Consider the following 23,460-nt stretch of genomic DNA (forward strand, 5'->3'; position numbering starts at 1 on the left):
AGCCGTCATAGGCTGAGCAAAATCTCCTCTGTCCAAGTTCACAAACACTTCCTGACATATGGTGATCGGCCCCTGCGGGGCAGTATTTAGGAAACATGGCTGTAGATAAATTCAGGAGTACGGGTACCACCCATTCCAATGCTGCGTAGCTCTTTCGTAGAGCGAGATCGAACACCGACGTGACAACTGGGTAATAAACGGGAGAAACAAGAACACAACGATTCAAATACCAACCTCAGAAATAAACAGGCATGCCAGTCTCTACCAGGAGGCCAATGTTACAGATCGTGGGATTGCGTTTCTTCACATCTATGAGACCAACGTCTGATGGCCGGCTGGATCTGGCCAGGCACAAGAAGCCGAGGCGTTGATTTCTCTAAGGATCCCAGATCAGAGGTATTATTAAAACCCATACCCAAGAAGCGACCATCTGACCGGGTGGAATATCAGAGTGGTTTGACCTGGCAATTGACATTGTAGAAAGCAGCCCAAATGGTCTGTATTTTTTTTCTCTTTACCTACCTCGGCTTATCGATAGCTTATCGTAGGTAAGGGTAGCTGCGAATTCCTCTTGCCTCAGGCCATGATGACCTCGTCTTAGGTGCCCGAGGAATCAACGGCCAACAGTTAGATAGCTGCACACCCCCGTACATTGTTCGTGGAGGTAAGGCTCGTACCTGACTGGGGGCAAGGAATGAAAATCCGTCCCTGGCTGCGCACTCACGCACGAGGCACTGGGATGGTAGGGACCACCCACAGCGGCAGCTGGTGTGATAAATAGGTGGAAGCAGTAAGGGAACGAGCAAAAATTTTCAGTGCAAGCACTAGGTGCGATATTTCACCCCATGCAAGATCAGCAAGGCACAGGACTTGTCAGAATAGGTTTAATTTTTTGATGAGAACTGAGAAACAATCCTGAAGCTCAGACACCATGGCGCTGTTTCGCCTGCTGGGTTGGAAAGTGAAGCTGACGCCATCTGATTTTTCGCAATGAATTCGTAGATCATGGTAGAGATAGTGAGATACCAATGCAATGGAGAATACGGAGTAGGCCTGCTCAGATAAACAATAGTCTGAACGGTCGTGGCCCGTCCGTCCTGTAGATCAACCTACCTGTCCTTGCCCTTACTGACAGTTAACCATGGCTACGTCTCACGGAAAAATTAGGTCAATCCAGGAGACTCCAATTGCCATTCGAACAAAGGCGGGATCGACTCGAAACGATTAGAGGACAATAAAACCAGCCAAAGGGGATATGGCAGGCTCCACCCCCGCATTCCTCGAAGAACGTCGTCGTATGGAAAGTAGTACCCGACTGCACTGTGACCCAAGGTGAGCTTGCCTCATTTCACTATGCCTTCCCGGGCGAGCAGCCCCAGCTTTTTGGCTCACCGGGGTGGCCCCGCTCCCGCCAACATGATGGTGCAGCAGTGCTTTGGACACCTGCGCTGGTCTCGATCCGAACGTCCCGCCCACGTTGTCGATCAGCCAACCCAAACGAGTGCTCCGCTAAGAGCTTATCGCGGTAACACAGGGGTTCATCCTCGACGGCACGCCCCTCCACAAAAAGCCTGGGTCTTATTCTTTGTCATTTCCCAACCATATAGGGCTGAACCAGGGTGTATGCATTCCATCGACGACATCGACAACCGCCAACGGCCTTTTGATGGTGCAGCCGCTGTTCCTCAGCACCGCCTTCACCGTCGCCATGATCTTTGGGCTTGTCACACATTCACTGCTTGCTCCGACGCCGCGAAATTGTAAACGAACTGTGTAAATTTGTCTGATTTGACCGGACTTGTCCTGCCCGTCCCATGGGAACAGCGCCTCACAGATGATAACTCATGTTAGAAATCAATCTTACCACCAAGTCCAACCAGCTAGTGGGAAGAGCCATTCAGTCGGCCGTGACATGTAGAGCTACCTGATCCAGAACCGAATACCTGCCGACGCAATCTCTGAAGAAAGGGGGTATGATGACCAAATGACCCAAATGCAAGATGAGGGGAGAAATAACAAAAGAAAGAATATGGTGGAGTGAGGGTGACATGACTGGGGTAATCAGATTTCTGTCGCACTCCGGGTATCATGGTAATAATCCCTTATGCTCTGATATGTTGAAGGCTGTGCCTGTGATGTGATGCTGAATGCGGTGCGAAACTTCCCAAAACCGAACAAAACATTGAAAAAGAAAACATCCATCCGTCCTAAACAAAAAATTTGCGAGGGGGCTTTGACCAGATCATCTGGAACAAGTATTGCCGAAACCCCATAAAATAACCCTAAACCGAGATCGCTGATGCAATAATTCGAAACACAAAGAGTATGATTTAGCTGCTTATGCAGTTTGCGTAATGTAAAAACGGAGTCGAGTCGTAGGCCGAGTGGCGTCATGAAGAAACATCAACGTGAGTGATAAATGAAGTGGCCAATGTGTCCAGCAAGGCGACGAGAGATCATACCGGATGATCTGTCGAAGAAAGGAGACACACGTAGATGCTCAGGTGAACTGGCTCATCCACTTAAGATCCAGCCAACCAACTTTGTCGAAGGCAGTCCAGAGCTTCGAGGCTTTGTTTACGTCGATTTTACAAGCCTGTTGAGCATCGGTCTTGCGGAACTCCTTGCCCACTCGGGCACACTCAAGTCGGCGGATGAAGATACGACGCTTGCTGGTGAGATAAGTGGCACAGTCGAGCCTCAGGTTGGCTGCAAGGCTCGCCTCGTCGGGATGAAGCATCTTGATATTGGGATCATCGCTGAGATCAATGGGAGCACCCTTCCAGTCTACCTTCAGACAGTTTGGTTTGTCAGGCAAAGACGACACTGGTGGGCAGTAGTCTGGGAGTGCGCCAAAGTCGCGGTCCTCTCTGTTTGGGGCAACAACGCGACGAGCGGGGTCCGGAGTGGCGCTAACACGACGAACGTGTCGAGTTGGAGGACTGTTGCGGACAGGTCGAGGAGCTTGAGGCTTGACAACACGGTCGGGTTTGGGATTGATAGACGAAGATGCAACCTTGGGTCTAGTGGAGACAGGCTTTGTCGCCTTAATGGGTGCAGACTTCGCGGGAGCGATGGTCTGATATCGCACGACGCTGTTCCACCGAGCGCTGTTCAACTTCCGATCGGCCCTGACTTGGTCCCGTTCCTTCTCGAACCATGATCTTCGGTTGCTGGCGAACAGTTTCATGACGTGGGACTTCAATTGCAACGCCAATTCATAGTCCTCTCTCTGAGGAGGCGATCCCTCACGAAACAGGCCCGGAGGTCTTGCACCAATGTGCTCGTCGACGATGCGACGGTGCTCAATTATTTCTGTGCTGGGAAACAGAGGCGGCTGAGTCGGACTGGATGCCGTGTCGTCGCGGGGATACAGGATCGGGTCCTTGGTCATGCTGGTTGGAGTAGCAGGTACTGCGGCATTGGCGGATTCTGTGATGTAGGGCGATACAGGAGGTGACATGGGCATGCTAGGTTTTGTCACCTCATGGGCCTTGTGAGTAGCCGATGACGACGACGCATTTTGTTGTTGAACCTGGTTGAAGCTTTCGTAAGGCACCGGCTCGGGAGGCGACATGAGACTGCTGATATCGAATGTCTTTTTTGAAGTATCCCGAGCCATTGAGGTGGTTTGCGACGGGATGCAAGCATAGTTAGAGTCCATGGTCTGGGGAATAGACCTAGACGGGGACGGCTGCGTTGTAGACATGGTAAATGGAATGCTTTGAGCGGCGCGAGCTGGGGCGAAAGTGGCAGCAAGTTGAGAAGTAGTAGAGTGGGTGGATTTATCAGCCATAATATAGTGCCAGCGGGGTGGCGAGGGGGATTATGGAGATACCGGAGGTGAGATTGGGTTTCGGCGGTAAGGAGAAGACAATGGACCAAGAGAGAAGACCAGGGTCTCAACGAATGGGAAACCGATTGAAATAGAGCAGCGGCTCGAAAGTCTTTTTTGTCTTTCAAAGGTGGTGTGATTGATTGAATGTTGATTGTGGTGCAACTGAGGGCGTCAATGGGATGTCAGTGGTGGTGTCTATCGGTAATGACGTCCTCTGTGGGAGCTTGTTTGACCGTTGCCTTGCTGCGGTCGGGCGCTGACGTGGAGACTCGTCAATGGAAGAGAAATGCAGTTCGCGATTACTTGTATGTTGGATCGTGACGGCTGGGCTCCATTGACTTGTTTTGATTCAGTAATAAATGAGTTGTGCGTCAATGGGGGCAAGAGCGCATTTGCTGAAGGCAGACGGTGGCGGTAAGAGCGGACGAGGTGTAAGGTATGCGGGTAGATAGATGTGGATGTAGCGATGGATACCGAGCGGATACTCTGCACACTCTGAAGGGCAGGAATACCTACACAATGGTCGGTGCAGCGAATATGCAAAAGATGGAGAGAAAGAGGAAGAGAGCAGACAAAGTGTAGCAAGGAGGGCAGCGAGAAGTAGAATAAGAAGAAATGGAAGTAAGACGAAGCCTGGCGCAAAGTGGATGATGAGGGAGGAGGAAGTGTCGGGTAGACAGGCAGAGAGGGTGTTGGGCTGTGTCTAGTTGTAGGCCCCCTACGGGCATACAGCCAGCCAGCGGGGAGGGCAGGCAGACGGTGGTAGTACCGTCAGCTCTTAACAAATGGGCAAAGCGAACAGGTAACCCCGACCAGAAAGACGAACGAGGGGAACGGTCTTACACTACCGTGCCTACTGTGCCTAGTTCCAAACCCTACCAAATCTACAGATGATTATTATGAGCTTACAGGCATAGAGACAGGCAAGCAGACAGTGGGCGAGACACGCATGGCAAAGCTGGGAAAAGCCCATAGCAGAAGTCCGGGGGAGGAAGGACCTGGGCGCGGACGTGGACGTGGACGTGGAAAGTGGGCCTTCCCTTTCCCTAGCCTGCCTAGTTTAGTTCTGGTTTTGGCTGGGAAGAGTCACTGGACTGGCCCACGCCCATACGCCCCTTGCCCACCTGCCCACCTGCCCACTCACCCACCCATTGAAACCCGCCCCCTGTCAGCCATTTGTGCCATTGATAAAACTACCCCATCCCCGCCATGTCAGATGCACACCCTTCTCAATCAGGTGCAGCAGAACCAGCCGTAACACCTCTGCCGTCCACTTTAGATGTGTTGTGTTGCCTTTCTTACCTTCATAGCCATCTAATCAGCCAAGCCACAGTAGCCAGTCATTTCTTTCCCATAACGATACCCCAAAATGATTTGTCCGTCATTTCTTCAAAGCCGGAATCAAGGCAGCCATTGGCGGCTGACTCAACCCTACTTATCTCTGTTGTACACCATACTGCGTATACTAGTATTAGCAGTACTGTGCTATTCCCCCTTCTACTGTTGTCACCCCTCCTCCTTCCTCCAACCGCTGTGTCTTTGTGAGAGAGGAAAGGCGCTGATTAGGGGGGTGTCCATATCTCGCAATAGATTGTCAACCCCACCGTGAGTGAGAGTCAACTTTCAGTGAGGCCCAGGCTCTGGGGCCATACGTTGGCCTGGAGCAGACTCGTAGAGGAAGAAGGAAGGGGGCACAGTATTTTTGGGCAGCGAAAGTACTCAAAGTACGGTACTTGCGTCCGGGCCTGAGATACATGGCGAGTACGGGTACATCCACTTGCGGGTCAGTGCCCCGCTATCACCCATCGCCTGCCGTACCATACAGCTGCAGACAAAGCCTGCCTGTTCAAAGTCGCCTTGTTTACTTAGCATCTCATGCTTCAAGCCATTCTGCCCCTCCCCCGCCGCCCCTCCGTCGAGATGAAAGAAGCAAAGGTCGCTCGCTGCCATCCCCCGGCCCAGAACCCTCCTAGATTGGTATGGCAAGGTATATACTAACGTCCGATTGGCACCATGTACTGCCCTCCTGTGTTTAGTGCCTAATACAGAATCACACAGCAAAAACAAACAATGCTTTAATGGTTGAACCAAGCTGCTGCCAGCCACTGGCGGCAGGAAAGATTCGATTGACATCATCAGAGGCATTGACTCTCAATTGACTCCGCACAGGGTCAATTGGGCAAGGTTTCGATCTAATCATCTCTGTCCTTGCTTCGTAGTAAACATAGCATCGTCCAAGCTTTCGTGGTACCTCTTGTTGAATTGGAGGATCCCACAAGAGTCGCCGGTTCTCGCATCATCTGGATAGCACCCTCACTACGATCGAGAAACAGCCCACACCTTCCACATGCCACCCCATCAAAGCCACGAAACCTCACCAGAGCCAGGCGACCAAGGACAGTGCATCTGACGACACCAAAGCGGAGGTGTGTGTCAAGAGGGGCGGGCGGGTGACAGCCTGTCTCTGACTACAGGTCTCGAATGAGAGAGTCACTCGGTCGTGGCGCATTGCCCAATAAGCTTTATCTCTCTGGGGCAATTTGGATACACCGAGGGGCCCTTCCTCTCGAACTCTCTCGTCTATGGCCCCAATAGGATTCTGTCATCAATGGCGAACCGTCTCTGTACCGACATGCCCAGAATCGGTCGCTTGGTACCTGATCGATACCCAAGACCGGGGCTGTTCAAACAATTATGAGGCCGGAGTACCAAGTCCAAGTATTCCCGAACAAGTCGCATAGTTCTGTGCTGCACACCTGTAGTTCAGCGTTGCAGGTCCAACGGCCTTTTACTGCACATTGTATCTAAATTGCTACACTCTGCGTACTCCTCCCCGCTTCCTCTTGTTGTACCTTTTGAAGCCAACGAGGTGGCCTCGCTACTGTTGCTCGCCTGAGCCAACACGCTCTGGCGCATGACTGAAGAACGGCGTCTTCATGGCTACACGCCCGGGGCGGCACTGTATCTGTAGGCATGATAGCACAGGCTTGCGTCTTTCACGATAGGTAGAGGAACCGAATGATAGACCAAAGCGGGAAGGCAGGTTGCGGCGGCTGAAAGTTGAGATGGCGTTGCGATCGACGATAGTTTGAAGGTGACCGGTTGCTTTAGCTCTTATGAGCAAAAACATGGGATGACACGGAAAGAAGTCAAAGGCAGGAAATTGCGATATACTTTCATGCGCTGCCTATACAGAAGGCTTTCCTGTGCAGTCACAACCTCTCTTTGCGGAGCATTAAGTTGAGCTTTTTGTCTCTTCTGATACCGGTCCGAACTGTCCTTGCTTGTTGTTCTGCTGTGTCTTGAGTGTGGCCCAAGATTCGCTGTTTCATCAGAGGACGAGCATGAACTAGTAATAAGACATAATTGGAAATGAAAATGAGATAATTAAAAAAAAAAAAAAAAAAAAAACCACGACGAAAAACGATAACCACGGAGTCGAAATTTGGTTGTGCAATGGTGTTGAGAAATTCTGAAGGCAAGTCAAAATAAGTGACATGGGATATTCACAAGGCCATCCGCACATATTTGACCCATTCGGCCATGCACCTCATTGTGGCCCAACGGATTTACTGGGGCCAGCGCTGCAGCAGAAAGGCCCAAACAATTACACAAAGCGCGTGGTTATGCCTGTCATGAAACTGATCCGCTTGGGTCAAGGTGCCTTGCATCTGTTTCCATGCCTGACATCATGTTGGAGGGGCAAGCGTCGCTGGCAACAGCAACAACAACAACAAAGAAGGTAACGAGGCCAATTGGCTGGTCGTCTTTCAATGTGTCATTTGAACACGAAGCCGCATTCGGTATGCACACGTGTAAATTCAGACTGGATCTAAACCACAGCACAGGACAGATCAACCCAGCCTCGTGTGTTGTGTTTCTTCTTTGCAATGGCAATGGACTGATGTGGGAAGTGTGGCAGAGGCAGAGAGACGGAAGGGGGGAGAAAGGAGAGGCAAACGGATGTCACAGGCAGCTGAGGCAACAATGGAGACGACAACGGGCTCAGTGATGCCCAATTGGCCAATGGCGGGCTGACTGACCGCTCAATTGCGCAATGCATCAAGTGCCTGGAGGGGGGCCCCATGACAGCTGCACTCAAGGCGTCGCTTGGAGACGATTGAATTTGCGGAATTGAAGATAGGCGTATTAGATGTGGATGCTGATGCGGATGCGAATGCGGTGTGAGTCTTGCTTGGTAGTAAAGGGGCAAAGACTGAATCAGAGGAAGCCGTCAAGACATGAATGAGAACTTGGCAACGAGTGGGCGGGTTGCCTCCCATCAATTGGGTTCTAAATCATGCCATCTACTTATCAATTGGCCTCAGTCCCAACAGGCAAGTGCCAAATCGAAGAAACGAGTGTTTGTTCCTTGGTGCCTTAAGATGGCATCCAGGGACTTGGCACAAACACTCAAAAAGTAACGGGGATGAATCCCCAACATCACCAGGTAAGTTGTATTTCAGAAGGATGCACTGTGCCGGTGGGGGTATCGTGCTCTGATGGGCCTGGGTTGCGTGGGTGACTCCTCCATGTGCGCAGAGTTACGAAAGACTCATCAACAGGTTGGGAAATGGACCCGTGCCTGTGACAGTACCGCACCCCATCTGGCAAGTATAGGAGAGGGTGATGCGCGTGTGAGTCACAAGGAGGACGGGACTGTTGATAATCTGATGGAGAAAGTCCCAAAAAAAAAAGGCGGCCTCTCGTTGGCCTTACCGCCGCATTACTTCGAAACGCTTGATCCCTTGCCCTCAGTTGGCTTAGCGGATCGCCACTTATCGATAAGACGTCACGGCTGAGGTGGAGCCATCGGCGGCAAGAGTACTAGCACTCCTAGGGCCAAGTACGTGTTCTGTAGGACTCTTTCTCCGCATGTACCTGCCGAAAGTACTGATACGATTAGGGACCTTGCAGGTACTTGCCTCTTCTCCTCCGCCATCCCTCGCCGCCCGTTTCTGTTGTCTCTGTCCTCTGGCATCCCATGCTACTCCCCGTGCAGTCTTGTTGTACAGACAGACTGTGCTTGTAGCACACTTCCATTCTTGAGCACTGTCCTTGACACCGCGTTAGCGGGTCCAATGCAAGCGCGCATTTGTGTAAAAGACTCCCTGCGCCTGGCAAATATTCTTTGCCTTTCCACGGATGATTCCATCACCCTCGTTTACGCCAACTTGCTCACAAATCCACTTCCACTCACGTCGGATTCTACAGCAACCTGACAACGCATGCTATGTATAGCAAGGAAAGCCAAGATAGACGCAGATACAGCTGCAGGCAAGCAATGCAAGTCAAGCCTAGATCTCTCGGCCCTGCGCCGCCCCTGGTCTGTCGCTGGCCTCCCCCGGTCTTTCGATGCCTGCGTCCCATCCATTATATTCGACCACTAGATCCAACCAGGACAAGCTGCAACCAATTCCGCCCACCATTCATAACACCCCCCACAGCGCTTCTGTCGAAATCCATCTCCCTCTGCAAGTCCACGCCAGCCACTGCCCTGTCCCTGTCTTTAGTTTGGATGTGATGTGGGTTACTGTAAGGAGATCCCTCTAGTCTGCACAGCCACAGCTCCCTTCCTCATGGTCCCTTTTACTCGACCATTGCAATTGGCGAAGTAATCCCTGGGAAAATCTGGCACCAACTCAACTCAGCAAACCACCGTCCATGATCAACTGGGGTTGGTGCTTCCAGGAGTGTTCATACCGCTCGCCACAATGGGAGAAGAATATCAGCTCGGAAGGAGGGGAGTATTGATCGTGAACCAACCATGTGCTCCAATTGCAAGCCATTGCGCTTTGAGAGCGTCGCTCATTCTTTGCCAACCTCCAGTAGCGTCTGACTACGGACTTTGACGGACTTTAGGTTCAAATACCAGAAAGTTACTCGTCGGCGATTGAATCAACAATGGCGTTGTCGTCATCCAGTTGTATGACTGTATAGTAGCCTAATCTCTGTGACTCCTTAAACCGAACGAAGCCTTGGTGGTTGGTGAGGTGAGAAGTAGATTCTTCGTGTCGACGAATCCGAACGTTCCGAATGAGCAATTGGCAACGCCATCACTTGTCGGATTACTTTAATCAGCAGCCATGCCCGCGTCGAGCAAGCAGAGGGACCTTCCACGAGGAATCTTACCCTCTCTGTGAGCACAACTGCTCAAGTGGCTACAGTCTTGAACGGAACAAAATACATCAAATTGAAGCTTGGGCTGTTGCCCAAGAGTGCATGCATTGTATACTAGTATGACCTTCCACATCACATCTCCATCGAGGGCTCTTGAGATTATTCTTAGATTTAAGTCGAAGATGGTACATGCTGAAAGTGCGCCGTCGCATGCTCGCTCAAGCCTGGAACGGAAGGCAAAGAGGGAAAGCCGGTCAGTTGGTACCATAGTAAAGTCTGTTCAGCCCACGCCCCAATGGCCACGGGACCTTCGGGGGGGGGGGGGGGGGGGGGGGGCTGGGCACGCAATCTGCTATGAACTGGATGATGGATTGCCTGCTTTTGTCAGTTCCAACTCGCGGTTCTCGCGGGTAGCGCAGGTATCGAAACACCCCACGTTTTAGATACCGCCTTGGAATCAAGATCACTGTCGTGGCCGAAGCAGTACTTTGTACCGGCACAAAGCGAGGTATGGCTCTTAAGATGGTCCCTCGGCGTTCGGGGTCTTATCACTGCCATCCACCCGTTTATCGCTCAGTGGCCTGGCTCGTTGGTCAAGGCGTTGCAGCAAACACTGTGCACGGAAACTTATCGATAGCAAGAACGGGCGCCGCCGATAGCGCGCGGCCGCCACGACACCACCTATTTCCCAATGCGCTGAGTAACTGGGTCTGTAGTCTTGGAGCAACTTCGATTCTGACGAGTGACGTCGATAGCCAGCTGTAACGCAATTCAACAAGTGACCATTATGAGCACTAAGACTATTACATCTCACCTCTGTTTCCTTAAGAAAGTTACTTGGGCACTTCACCCTTCATGTTGGTCTCAGTTTCCGTAGAGAAAAAGGCAGTGTCCTGAGTGTAAAGCCAGCGGACGACGACCACACCCTTACCAGGTGGGCGGGCTGCCACATGACCAACCAAGCCACCCCTCTGCCAATGAAGAATGGGGGGGTGATGGTCGGCTGCCGGTCCCGTGAGGAAGACAAAATGGGAGACTGAAGGTGGGAGCAAACCAACTGACGACAAAACGGCAACTGCGCTCTAGTCCTCGTTCGTTGCCGTCTATCACACATCCAACTAGCCAATCCAGAAGTTAGCTCAGCCTAGACCGGTGCCGTATGGTTCCGTCGATGGTGCCGTCCCGCCCAAGGAAGTGAGCTGATCACAAGGAGCAATCTTAAGTAAGGCCACTTTGCCGTGCTATACCAATCCACGTTTTGATATTAAACTAATTCGTCTTCCAATGGTGGCTGGGCGTAAATGGCTGCGTCTGCCAGAACGGTATGTTTCACGTCTGCCTGTGGCCGGCAGTGGGGATTTGATTGCTTGCTGTCTTCTCACAAGCCATCTCGTTCTCTCTTTTTACCGTTCAAACTAGATGCTGAAATCGGTTGATTGACCACGGCCTCCTCTTTGTTAAACCACTTGCGCTACTACAAGTCACTGCAGCGACACCCTCCGTGCCAGTGTCTCTTGATAGTATATTCTTCTGGTTCGACCAGGGATGATATGATCCCCGCCCGTCCTAGTCGATTTTGTTGCTGAATTCCACCAAGACGAGGGGCTCCAAGGAGGGGTAAGATGCGGTCAGAGTTATGGCGGTTGGGCTAATACCATTAACCCGTTCCTCCTCTACATAGTACTATGCTATCTCCCAGTAATTTTGTTAAGACGCGCGATACGCAACAGCCCTGTCATAATTGAAATTCGCTCCATGGGTATGTTTCTTTGTCAATTCTCGCGCGGGTTGTGTCTTGATCAAGTCCTGCGTGTCCAAAACGTTCAGTAGTAGGCAGGTGTATCGATAACGCTACCTATCCTTATCACCCCTCCTGGTGCTAAGACCCATGTCGATTCTCAACTGAGGGGCACACCAGGAATCCTACGTGTTGGGATAATGGGAAAGTCACAATAAAAAACGGCCCTTCCATGCACGCTCAAATTCAGATGGGGACCTTTCTAGTTCTCGCATACATAGTAAGATGGTATGAACACCTGCGCGCTGGAGCGGCCTGCCTTATTCAGTAAGCACAAATGGAGTACTCAACGGAGAGGGGGGAGATACATGGTCTGGACCTGTCAACTGGGTCCGAAGGCATCAATCAACAAAGGAGGGGTAAGGGGTGGGGGACTCGTATGTAATTCAGGACCCTGGACTGCCTTTTTGCGTGGCATGTCGGGTGGCTCACAGTGGTGGGATAAGCCGGACCATGATGTCGCAATGGCGTCGCCTATTTAGTACCATATGGAACATACAAGTCCTAGAAATTTCAAGAATGAGAACACCTTGGCAATGAGTCACGAACGCAGATGTCTCACCAAACTTCTCAGCCGTCGACTGTTAACCAACAGTTTTGGCGTGTTTGATTGAGATAGGATGGGCCGTCGGAAGATCTAATCTTATCAATCACACCAGTCTTCAAAGCATATGCTGGCATGACAGATAATGTATGCCTGATACATTAGCAGTATAGATGTAAACGCTTACTTTCCAAAGGGACATTGGCCAGCCAGCATGGGTATCTGGACTTGATGCCCATGCACGCAAGTCGCTTATTCCACACAAGGGCAAAGCCGTAACGGAGCCGTGAGAGGTCGGTTAACACAACGTACCCCGTTGCTCGTCTACTAATTACATGACGACTACCTAACTAACAAGGGAAGAGAATGAAACCCAAGGAGACTGTGCTATTATATACCTCCTATTTTAACTGTTTCATAGCACATCGTAAACACCCCTTAGGACAGCAGATGCGTTTACTCGTTAACGGCTGGGTACACCAACCAAGCTCTCTATGAAGAAGTACGCCAATCTCGGATTATCATCAGGCAGAACGATCAAGTTCATTGATACCAGCGCCCGTCGCCCCCGCACAATCTGGTTGAAGATGAGTTTTTCGGGAAGTCGTCACACCTTCACCCGGGCTAGTTTCGTCTTTGTCGTGCTGGCTTACATCCCCCGATCGAAGTCAATTCCGTCTGGCATCAGTCACTTTAGCAAACTAGATAGATCTCATCTGGTAGCCTGCATAGTCCCTACACCACTAGACCTATATGCAAACAACTTGATCGAAGGTTCGGCCCAGCATAGAACCAGAAAAGATATGCCTAACATGGTTACCGACGACTAGTCTAAGTCAGAATGACCGAGTTAACTCGAAGCAAAACCATTTGAAGCCTTCGGGCAAGCCCCTTTTATGCCCCATTTCGGTGCCCCTCTCAAGAGTGACACTTGTCTTGTGACTCTGCTCTCTAACATCTTGAGTGTTGGTATCGTTCATAGTAGAATCACCAATGTAGTCTAGCAAACGCGAACTTGTTACAATCGTTTGCCATGTCTAATAACAGGTGTACCGGGCATATAAAACGAAAAATCCTGGAGCAATCCTTCTGTGCTTCCAATGCAGCATGGATCCCTGCCTACTTCTGAGAAACTCAAGAGGGGTTTTGATTGAGGCGGGTATAGGTCCCCGCTGTCTTCCTGCTACCAACACCTATGTCGACCAACAAGGCGCCTGGTACGTTCAACGTGCAAGCAATGGAGCAGCCATAGAGACGGGATAGTAGCGTCGGCTGGCATTTCGTTACGCAAGTGCCGCTCGGTGTTACGTCTGGTAAGTAATAGGGTAAGACGAGGACCCCAAACCACAAGCCATCGACGCCTGAGAATCCACCAATATCGTTGGCGCGGCTTCTCCACCGTTGACTCGTCAGGTAGATGCCTGTTTGCATGACTTCAACTTGCCATAGGCCGTAAGCCACGAAACTCTGAAGCCAGGGAATGGCGGCTGCCTAATGGCATGCTCAGTGTGCCACACATATCCTAAACTGCCAGGCTGACTCCTCGCCGGCTGCACTCATGAAAAATCATACACCACGAGGCTTTCCCTGCCGTCCTTAGTCTCTTTCAGTACGATAACCATCTCATCGTCGAACCCAACCCAGCTGCGTCGGTCATCGCGCCGAGCTGACACTGGGTTGAACCAAGAGCCTATCATTTCTTGGGGCTCAGTGTCTGGCACTGAATTGGATCGGATTTCAGTGCTCTTGCCACTGACACGTCCCTCTAGCTCCCAAACTCGAATCTCTTCGCCTCGACAGCTCACACTGACAGCCTTACCTCGTGCCGTTATTTCGGCATCGCTGATACCTGAAGTGTGTCCCCAAAGACGGATGCCTGGTGACACAGAAAGTTTCGTAGCATTAGATGTGCAGACATGCAAGATCAACGTGTTATCCGCCATTGCTGCTAATAGATAGGGATGAGTATAACAAATGGTCTTCGGGCCGTCCGACGTAGGTTCTGGTATGGACTGGCGGCTTCGTCCGTCTTCGGGAGAGCTTGAAAAAACCGAGGGTTTTGTTTTGACTAGGCCAGTGAAAGCGAGGCGTGTCGATGCAATCTCGGGCACAGAGATCGCCCCATGGCCTTGGGTCCGTATTTGAAGGTCTTGGATACCAATGGACCATCCTTCCCGGGTAGGATATGTGTATGCAATTGATGCAATCACATATGTCGCCATTTGTCGAATGGACAGTGCCAATGGGGGTTGTGGAGTGTGCGATTTTAGGGACGTCAACAGGATCGGGGCTTGAAGTAAGATGGTGTCTCGCAAGCTACTGGAACTCTTTTCGCCTTTGGATGAGCGACCTCTTTTCACGGAATTGTCTTCCGTATCGCTTTCCGAGCCTCGAAGTGTTGCACTTTCTGATCCAGTCTCTGTGTCGCTTTCATCCAAGATGACAGCCTCGTTCTCTTGCGAGGCTGCCACTGTCGGACTTGCCCTGAGTGACCCCTGAAAGTAGTACAAAGAAACCAACACTGACTCTGTGGCAGTTAGGACAAAGGGATGGCGATATGCGATCCCAATGAGTTGGCCATTGCTGGACTTTTCGTGCCTGTATCTCTTCAGAAACCTGCCATCGTCCAGATGCAGCCTCCAGACGCCAAAACTGCCATCTAGAAAGCCAATGGACACGTCCAGCCTCCTTGCATCCAACCTTTGATCATCGATGGCTATGCAAGTCGGCGTTGACTCAATAGGCCCGTCCTGGAGCCCAATCTGGGCTAATGGCTTTCTTGTCTTTAAATCCCACGCTCGCAGTCCCAAAGCGCCATCTGCAGTCACAACAATGCCCTCCGTTACTTTTGCCAAAGTTTTTCTCGAAGTAGAGTGGTCAAATGAGTGGTCTCCAACTTCGAGCTCCTCGACTGTGGCTTTCCCGCGAGCCCAATTATGGCGTAGTTTATACTGACGTTTCCAGTCGACCGACTCGCCAGACCCGTCTCTTCGACCCCAACCACCATCTGCCCATACTGTTCGCCTGGACGAGTAGTTTACTCTCGTACTTTCTCTCGCGGAGCCATCACGAAAGCCAGGTATTCTTAAGGCACGTGGGAGGACGAAACGGTTATAATACAGCGATCGCCACAGCTGTGAATCGGAAGAGAGACGATGGAATCGGCGGGAAACTGGAGCTATGCCCAAGAGATTCGAGGTTGGCAATAAGGATAAAATGCGAATAAGAAGTTCATCGGATAGCGAGGAAAGGAGGTCATCGGCTGCGAAGGCGGGTCTGATGTCGATGTCGGGTTCTGAGGCGCTCTGGCATGAGACGGCGGTGCGCAAACGTTTGGATTGGACTGGTGGATGCAGTTGGGGCTGCCGCCTTTTTCGTTGCATCTTGCTCAATCTGATTGCCACGTAGCAAAAATTTCACTTTGCTATGCATAACAAGTGAATGCGCATTGCGAAAGATGTGGGATAGAGCATGGCGCACAACGTGGCGACAAAATAGGAACGTTCACAAGCCCAGATAGAACATCTTTAATTCGACATGATCTTTAATTCGACATGAATGCCAGCACTAGCAAGAGGCAAGACTGCCTGGGGCGCGCCCCACATAGAGTGGCACGGATATGGTACCACGGTGCATACACACTCAGCTTTGCATGAGTGGAGAGAAAAACGCACAGATCACATGAGATGCTGGGAAGATAGAGCAGCAAGCAGCAGATATTACGGCGTGCAAACTCGTACTTATTGCCACTAGCACTGCTTGCTGAGGATTAACATCTTCGCCTATTGGACGCTGCCTTCTGTCAGTGTGAAGAGGAGCAATACCATTGTCTCAAAGTATGCAAAATGACTTCTAATAAAATTTGGACAATGTTTTGGGTCAACTCGATAATAACTTGCTCAAACTTACCAATAAGTCTCAAACAAGTGTAAGAAATTCATATCCTTCTGTTCAAATGGCAGCGACTGGTGATACTCTTCGTCTTCAGCCGCCTTTCCTGAAGCTTTCTCAGGTACTTCATTAGACTGCGTATCCCGCATCAATATGACCTTGGCAAATTTGAAGGTCACGGCTTTTATGACGAAATACGGGGAACAGCGGCTTTCCATTCCTGGTCTCGACAGACAGTAGTATGGATTGCTATGAAAGGGCATGAAAGCCATCGAACAAGAATGTAACGAAGTCTGGCATATTTTGCTCGAAGGTTGCCGTTGCACCTTCATCATCGGATGATCATGGTGTCTATTCCTTCCTGGCGGAAACTTCTTCCCATAGCTTCTACTTGTGCTGGTGCCTGACAAAGACGTCGTTTAAGTCGAATATTCCGTTGCTTGTGATTGGGATTTGTGCAAACTCTCTCTGATGGGCATCTCAGTCTGAGTTTGCCACAATTGCATAGCTCCGGCTGTTCACCTTGGGTCTATCCGATACCACCTGCCTCTTGAATGCTTGCACTAGGACATGAAAGCACGCAAAGGGGCTGCCAGCCTTAGACACATTTGCTTGGAGTTGCTACAGTTGCGAAAACTACGCCTCTTCAAATACTGCTGTGCGGAATTTTGACAGCGCTGGGAGACTAAAGCTGCAGTTTATGAGGTCATTGTCTCTCGGTGGTCTTCCACATGACATACAGTACGCATGAAATATCCATCGTGTGAGCCCATGTCCGCTTTTCTGTCTTCGAGAGCTGCCTCGTTGCTACGGTTAGCTGCAAGCGAACTTGGAGCTAACTGGGGAAGACTAAGGAAAAATATACAGCAGACGAGCAACAAATATAGTTTCCAGCTTAACACAGTAGCTAGCCCAGTTGTTGGCCCTCATGAGAATGTAACCCGGCAGCAATAATTTCTTGTGTGTTGAGAGGCTATTTTCACTTGGGCTGAGTAGAATGGGCAGGGGAACCTGAGACAAGCGTCTCCAGTCTTGCAACGCTGTTAAACAGTTCATGACCCATGTCTTGGTGACCTTCCCGTTTAATAGTGCAGAGACAAGTCTGTATTAAGAACGTCAGTGGCTCAGTCTTCCTTGGACTATCACGGGTTGGGATATGGAGGAATTGGGCGGCGAGGTGAAGTCACGAAAATAGTGCATCTTCTCTTGGGTTACCGCACCAATTCGAACGCCCTCGGACTATTTAAAACCTCCAGATTATATGGTCGAACAGGCATTTTCTTCTTTTTTTCTTTTCCCCTTTCAGATTGAAATGGTTTCACGCATTAGGCAGCAGCCGAGCTGCTTCGTTACCTTTGCTATTCTTTCTTGGTCTTGAGAGTAAATCAAACCTCGCGCGGGAGCCTAGGCGCCAGGTCCTACTTTTGGGCCGACAGCAATCCAACACCTGTGTTATGTTTGGTGATGTTGCTGATGGCTGCTGCAGCTTACAGTTTGGATTCCGAAACAGCGTGCGGCAAACTGGAAGAAGCGAGGGAGCCCGCGAAGAGTCAAGAGATTGAGGATTATGTGATCTGGTACTTTCCAAGACATTCGATGTCAAGGTTGACGCCCGAGCAATATGGACCTCAATGCTGGCGTGTTACGGTGAATTGTTGAAGTCATGCATGGCATGGAGAATTGGGATTGAGGCGGAAATGGTCCGTGCATACGACACTGGACAAGATCTCTGCAAAGCGATGTGCCCTCGTTGCTTGATGACAGGATTGATTGGCACTGACTCAAGCCATTCCTCTTACCATGTAGAAATCGGTCAACCAAGTCGGAATGAACGCGAGCAATTCGGATGGGCTGGGCGGCTCGGCTGCAGGCTACCCCTATCTAGTGGTGAAGGGGTATGGTGAGTTCAAGAGCTGGATCCGAGAGATGGGCTGAGGCTGGTGGATGGCGATGCTGGTGCGACGACGCTTGAAGCATTGACGAAAGCTTAAACGAACGAGGAAAGAATACCGCGAAATGAGAACTAGAAGTGGAGTGTTCCAGTGAGGCTTCCATAACGTCCGCCAACAGTTCTTACAGCTTCAAGCTGAAAGGCGGGTCGGAAAAGAAAATGAGCTGGATGTTGGGGCAAATGTTTAGTTGAGCGGTATCCGCGGGGACCCGAGCAACTGACCTGTCAAGGATTCGCGTGGCATGGTATTATCGGGAGTTAGGAGCCGGACTACCACCTGTGAACGAGATATTTTGTTCCATAGTGGAAGAAGACTGTGGGCACCTGCGAATGGGCAGTGCTCATGCACGGCGTTGAATCTGCCGCACGCCAGTTCGCGTCATCAGTTGGCCGCTGGTAACGGCAGGTAATTCGGTGCCATAGTGTAAACCCCCAAAGCAGGTGGCTTCTGTTCACAATGGAGCGCACATGTTCCGATTGTCCGCCCGTCAACTGGGTCCGCGTCCACATTCCATCCAGCAGTTGCAGCTTGGGCATACTCCCTGTCGACCTTCGTTGGCTTGGGTTCATAAGATTCCTGCAGACTCAGCGCAGTATGTAAGGTACGTACAAAACGGTAATGTCCGTTACAAAGGCACAACAGCGCACCTTAGTTCCTTCCAACCTGAGCTAATACATGGAAAGAAAACCCACTTGCTTCCGCATCTCATCTGCTTTAACTAGGCTTAAATCAAAAGACATTTCGACGGCAGTAGAAGCTCGCCAGCGTAACTCTCCCTTTCTCTCTCCATTCCCAAGCCGCCCAACTGCGCGCACGGCCTTCATATCGCAAATTCTAATCGAGAAAGACACCTCGTCCTCTGCTTCAATTCATCTCGTATTGGCTGTCCGCTGTCAATTTTCATCAAATGCCTCCCATCTAGACGCATCCACAAGCTGCAACACATCTGAGTTGACCCTCCAGACACCGACTACATCCCCGCTGCCATTGCCGATAAGCTGGAGATTCCCCATTTTCCTTGGCATTTGCTCATCCTCCCCATATTCAACCCCCTGCTCTGTCTTACCCAGCAGATCGACCCCTGGTGGGTTTGGCCGACGTTGATGGTGATGCCCTTCACCTCGCTCTGAACACAATATTTTGACCCAAGCCAGTCTTGTCTCTGCCCGCGTATCCGACGCAGTGATAGCCGTTTGATCTCTACCCCTTCCCTTGGCTACCCAGACAAATACTGGTGCGCTGCAAAGTTGGCCCAGTCGACGACAGATCACCGCAAAGCAGAGCACGTCTTTGCGGAACGACACAAAGCAGAGCACAGCACGACAGAATACGCCTCAGTGTAACCTCCTCTTTCTGGCATGGAGTCAGACTCCCGATCCGTGGGCCCCGATGACCAGGGTCTGCGCCGAGCTGTATGTCCATAGTCAGGTAGTCCTGTATCACTTCCTCAGATCTTTCTCTTCCTCACCGCACTCACAATCTGAAATTCTGTTGTCTCTGGGGAAATTACTGACGGTTTCTTTCACAACTAGTGTGATCAGTGTCGTACCCGCAAAGTTGGTATTCCTGCTGTGTTCATTCTGCTGCCCTCCTCATAGTTTCGTCTCCCGCATATGTCAACAAGAGACCATCTCTCCTTCATCCCTGCCCCACTATTGGCGTTCGCACACTAAGATTACATGTCTATGGATGCGACTTGTATGACGTTTTGCTAACAACGGGCCTTCGCGTGGTCGTGCATCATAGATTCGTTGTGACAAGAGTTCGCCGTGCTCCAACTGTCGTATTACACAGCGCTCCTGCAGTTCGAACGGTGTAGGACAAAGACCAAAGGAGCAAAGACATCGCGTCCTCATCTCTCTCCAATAGTGAGCTGCACTTCTTCCAGTTTCCCTAGTTTCTCGGGACCTCGCGCGTCGTATTGGTCTACCTTCACTTCAATATCATAGTCCCTCATCATAGCGCGGGTCGCTCATGAGGCTCTGTCATAAACCAGCATCCCCTTTCCCCAGGCTAAGCGACAGGCGCATAAGCTAACCAGATTCTCCCAAAAAAATTATAGTGAGAAAAAGATTGATCTAATTGAAGAACGGCTCTCAAATATTGAGGAGTTATTACGGAGCCTTACGAACAATTCTGGAAGCGGGCCCTCGTGGGATGTCACTAGAACGAGACACATCACTCCATCCACCTCAACCGTTGGCGATGGCTCTGCATTCACAAATGATGGCGCAGAATCGGACTCGGCATTTGAGGGTGATCCATCGCTTAGTGCGCATACCATGTTCGCCAGCGATTTTATTGAAAACGCCGTCCAGCGCACTTCGCTCCAAGACGTACCTCCCAATATGCATGCAGCCCTCTCTTCTCTCCGCCAAATCGTATCGATGCAGAATAAAATCTCTTCAACACGGGAGTTCCGTTTTCGCACCCAGCAACCCCTTCCGCCTGGAGGGTTACCAGAACTTCCCATGCCACCGATGAATGCTGTTGTCGCTCTGCTGAAGCACATGAAAAGTTGACCGCCACTCTGTATCCCGCCTAGGAGAATGATTACTAACGTTGGATTTAGTTTCACCTCCTGGAATCTTCTCTCTTGCATGCTCTTTTCTAGATGTCGATGATTTGGCTGAGCTTTGTCGAAGAGTTTACTTTTGTACTGACACCTTCGCTGACACCACCTTTGTCATTGTCAACGGCGCCCTCTTCTACCTGTTTATGGAACAGGCCTACCTGGCCACAGATGCCGCCGCAAGAGAAGAGTTCGAAAGGTTTCAACACATGTGCCAGGGCAATTTGGAGACGGCCTTGTCCTGTTTGCCCCTTATGCTTCCCGCGAAAATGGAAAGTATAGAAGCACTGCTTGTGGCGGTATGTGGCCAACTGTGTTTAGGCCCAACATCTGTTTCAAAAGTTACATTGGGCTCAAGCTGACAAGTGCAGTAGGCTGTATACTCGGTGGACGTCTCCAAAGCCTCCCTTGCTTGGCTATTTACTTCCACTGCGGCTAGCCTATGCCAAACTTTGGGTTACCATCGCGTCTCACGGGCCAGGAGCGAAAGTGCTGGTCCAAGAGACATCAAGACACTCTTATTTTGGCATGCCTACATGTTGGACAAGGCTCTATCGTTGAGAACTGGTAGAGCCTCTGTCATTCAAGACTGGGATATCACATTGCCAAGAAGAGTTGACAACACAATGGTAGCAGATCCCTGGGGAATCGTTATTACGGCGTGGATCCAGCAAGCAGAGATCCAGCACCGCGTCTACGAGCAATTGTTTGACTGCATCCTGTCGCTATTTCTATTCTATTTGTACTGACATAACATCAGATACAGTCCCGTGGCCTTGGCCCAGTCCGAGGAGGAGCGCATCGAAACTGTACGACGCCTAGAGGCTGAGCAAAAGGCCATAATGGCTGCCGCCTCAAATGTGCGAGAACAAGCACTGTTCGGTTTGAAGGCTCTCAACGCCTCATCCTTACTAGACATACACCTTCGGGGTGACGAGCTTACCTTCCAGTCGACCCTGACCTTGATCTACCGAGCCCTACCAGCCCCGGAAGGTTCTCCAACCCGGTTTTCCCATGAATGTATTGAGACGGCTCGTTTTGCCATGCAGCTGCATCTTGAATGCATGCAGAGAATTGCTGAAGAAGGGCGGCATCTCAAGACAGTCTATATCCATTGGTATGAAAGACGCCGCTAGAAAGAGACGTTAAGTCGCTAACTTTTATGTGCTAGGGCGATCTTGTCGACACCATTTACGCCCTTCTTCGTTCTTTTCTGTCACGTCATCGATACATCCAGCACTGAGGATCTCAAGCGATTGAATGATTTCGTTACCTCCCTTAAGCCCGCCTGCGCACTATCAGAGCCAGTGGAAAAGCTGCATCAACTCTGCCAAATGCTGTACAATGTGGCGGTTTTATATGTAGAGACTAAGTCGCAACAGTCGGAAGAGCGGGATCCCATCAACGATGAGTTCGACGTGTATCTCAGTGCTCTAGGATTCCCTCCAACCGAATATCCCATTCAGGGTATAGAAACCAGCGGCCTTGACCAACCCAATTTGCAGACTACCCAGCTTGGAAACTGGTTTTCAGGAAGCCAGTACATGATGGGATTACTCGAGGAAGACTTATCTCAATTCAATTGATTAGGGGTCAATTCCGGAGGCAGTTAGGAATTAAAAAGTTATTGTAAAGAAATTTTAGCAGCTGTACATGCTCAAAGAGTTTCAAACGGGTTGAAATGCAAGGCGAAAAGGCGCCATGAGAACTCGACGGCTTCGACCGAGCAACCAGCACCTAGAGTAAAACCCTCCGCAGAAAGTTAGTCGACTCTGCCTCTTTATTTATATATTCAAAACATGAATGAAGCCACACACTAATAAACTGCGCCTACCAGCAAATGCAAGTTAGTTGTGATTTTCACAGCGGAAATCAAGCAGGCCGCGGGTCGTCAGTTGCGCTCATCTGCCTCAATTAAACCCGAGCGCAGTGGTAGATACACTTAAGTATCTCAGCATGTGGGGTGCCTTGGGTCGTAGACTTCGTAGCCCTCGTCATCCGTATCGCTTTCCACCTCACCACCTCGTCCTTGAGTGGCAGCGAACCTGTCGGCTTCGAGAGCTTCACCGGCTTTCGACTTTGTGACATCCGGCCCGGTAAGTGAGTCAGGAGTTGTAAAGGCTGATTTGAAGCCTGATTTCTTGAAACCCCCCTTCTTAAAGCCACCTGTACTGGTAGGCTGTTGCGATTGATCTGTCGAGGCGAGTTTGATACTGACAAGTCCATCGGCCTTTGCCTCGGCTTTTCTGGCCCGGGCGCCAGCGTTAGAATCGCGCACCATGGCCTTCATATCCTTGAGACGTTGCTTGTGGCTATGATCATAGCTGCTGAGATGTGCCTCGTAATCATTCATGCGGGAGTAGCCTTTGGAGCACAAGCTGCAATAGAAGGACTGAAGAGCTTCGCGAGCAGAGGAAGTCTGCGCCGGTGGCAAAGTCTGATGCCGCTGCGGGGAAATTTCCAGTCACTACCGCAGTAATATCTGCAAGAGCTAGTGTTTCTTACCGGAGGCATGATGGCTGTACTGGCTGGCAAAGGGTTGGTATTGTTCTTCGAAACCAAGTTAGCAGGCAGTGATGGAGATGATGTATTGGATGTGGTACGGTAAAGTGCAAACTGTAAGCGTTTTGGGGAAACTTGGGGTAAGTGGATGCGACGCCTAATGTGGACTAGTGAGGCTCTCGGCGGTCTCTGACACCTGGCAGCCCCTACAACCTATGACGCGTTAAGGAATGGTCAGCTGCA

At 50.7% G+C, this 23,460-nt stretch overlaps 5 protein-coding genes across 5 annotated transcripts; 1 reads left to right on the top strand and 4 right to left on the bottom strand.

Annotated features, from left to right (window-relative positions):
• Positions 1-2,500: 2,500 nt before the first annotated feature.
• Positions 2,501-3,796, bottom strand: CTRU02_207566 (SWIRM domain-containing protein; the record flags this gene model as incomplete). Its single annotated transcript, XM_036719048.1, has 1 exon — positions 2,501-3,796. The coding sequence occupies one exon, from the start codon at positions 3,794-3,796 to the stop codon at positions 2,501-2,503; it is 1,296 nt and encodes a 431-aa protein (XP_036588755.1).
• A 5,591-nt stretch (positions 3,797-9,387) lies between these two features.
• On the bottom strand, positions 9,388-9,627 carry CTRU02_207567 (uncharacterized protein; the record flags this gene model as incomplete). The annotated part of the gene is made up of 2 exons (XM_036719047.1): positions 9,388-9,469; positions 9,542-9,627. The coding sequence occupies 2 exons, from the start codon at positions 9,625-9,627 to the stop codon at positions 9,388-9,390; spliced, it is 168 nt and encodes a 55-aa protein (XP_036588754.1).
• A 4,229-nt stretch (positions 9,628-13,856) lies between these two features.
• On the bottom strand, positions 13,857-15,683 carry CTRU02_207568 (F-box protein dre-1; the record flags this gene model as incomplete). Its single annotated transcript, XM_036719046.1, has 1 exon — positions 13,857-15,683. The coding sequence occupies one exon, from the start codon at positions 15,681-15,683 to the stop codon at positions 13,857-13,859; it is 1,827 nt and encodes a 608-aa protein (XP_036588753.1).
• A 4,742-nt stretch (positions 15,684-20,425) lies between these two features.
• Positions 20,426-22,301, top strand: CTRU02_207569 (fungal specific transcription factor domain protein; the record flags this gene model as incomplete). Its single annotated transcript, XM_036719045.1, has 5 exons — positions 20,426-20,660; positions 20,716-21,014; positions 21,090-21,421; positions 21,476-21,832; positions 21,887-22,301. The coding sequence occupies 5 exons, from the start codon at positions 20,426-20,428 to the stop codon at positions 22,299-22,301; spliced, it is 1,638 nt and encodes a 545-aa protein (XP_036588752.1).
• Positions 22,302-22,666: 365 nt separating this feature from the next.
• On the bottom strand, positions 22,667-23,229 carry CTRU02_207570 (uncharacterized protein; the record flags this gene model as incomplete). The annotated part of the gene is made up of 2 exons (XM_036719044.1): positions 22,667-23,161; positions 23,221-23,229. 2 exons carry the CDS (start codon positions 23,227-23,229, stop codon positions 22,667-22,669), a joined length of 504 nt encoding a protein of 167 aa, XP_036588751.1.
• Between the last annotated feature and the right edge of the window lie 231 nt (positions 23,230-23,460).

This window comes from Colletotrichum truncatum, assembly GCF_014235925.2.
Source record: "Colletotrichum truncatum strain CMES1059 chromosome Unknown Contig_0004, whole genome shotgun sequence".
NCBI classification, from domain to species: domain Eukaryota; kingdom Fungi; phylum Ascomycota; class Sordariomycetes; order Glomerellales; family Glomerellaceae; genus Colletotrichum; species Colletotrichum truncatum.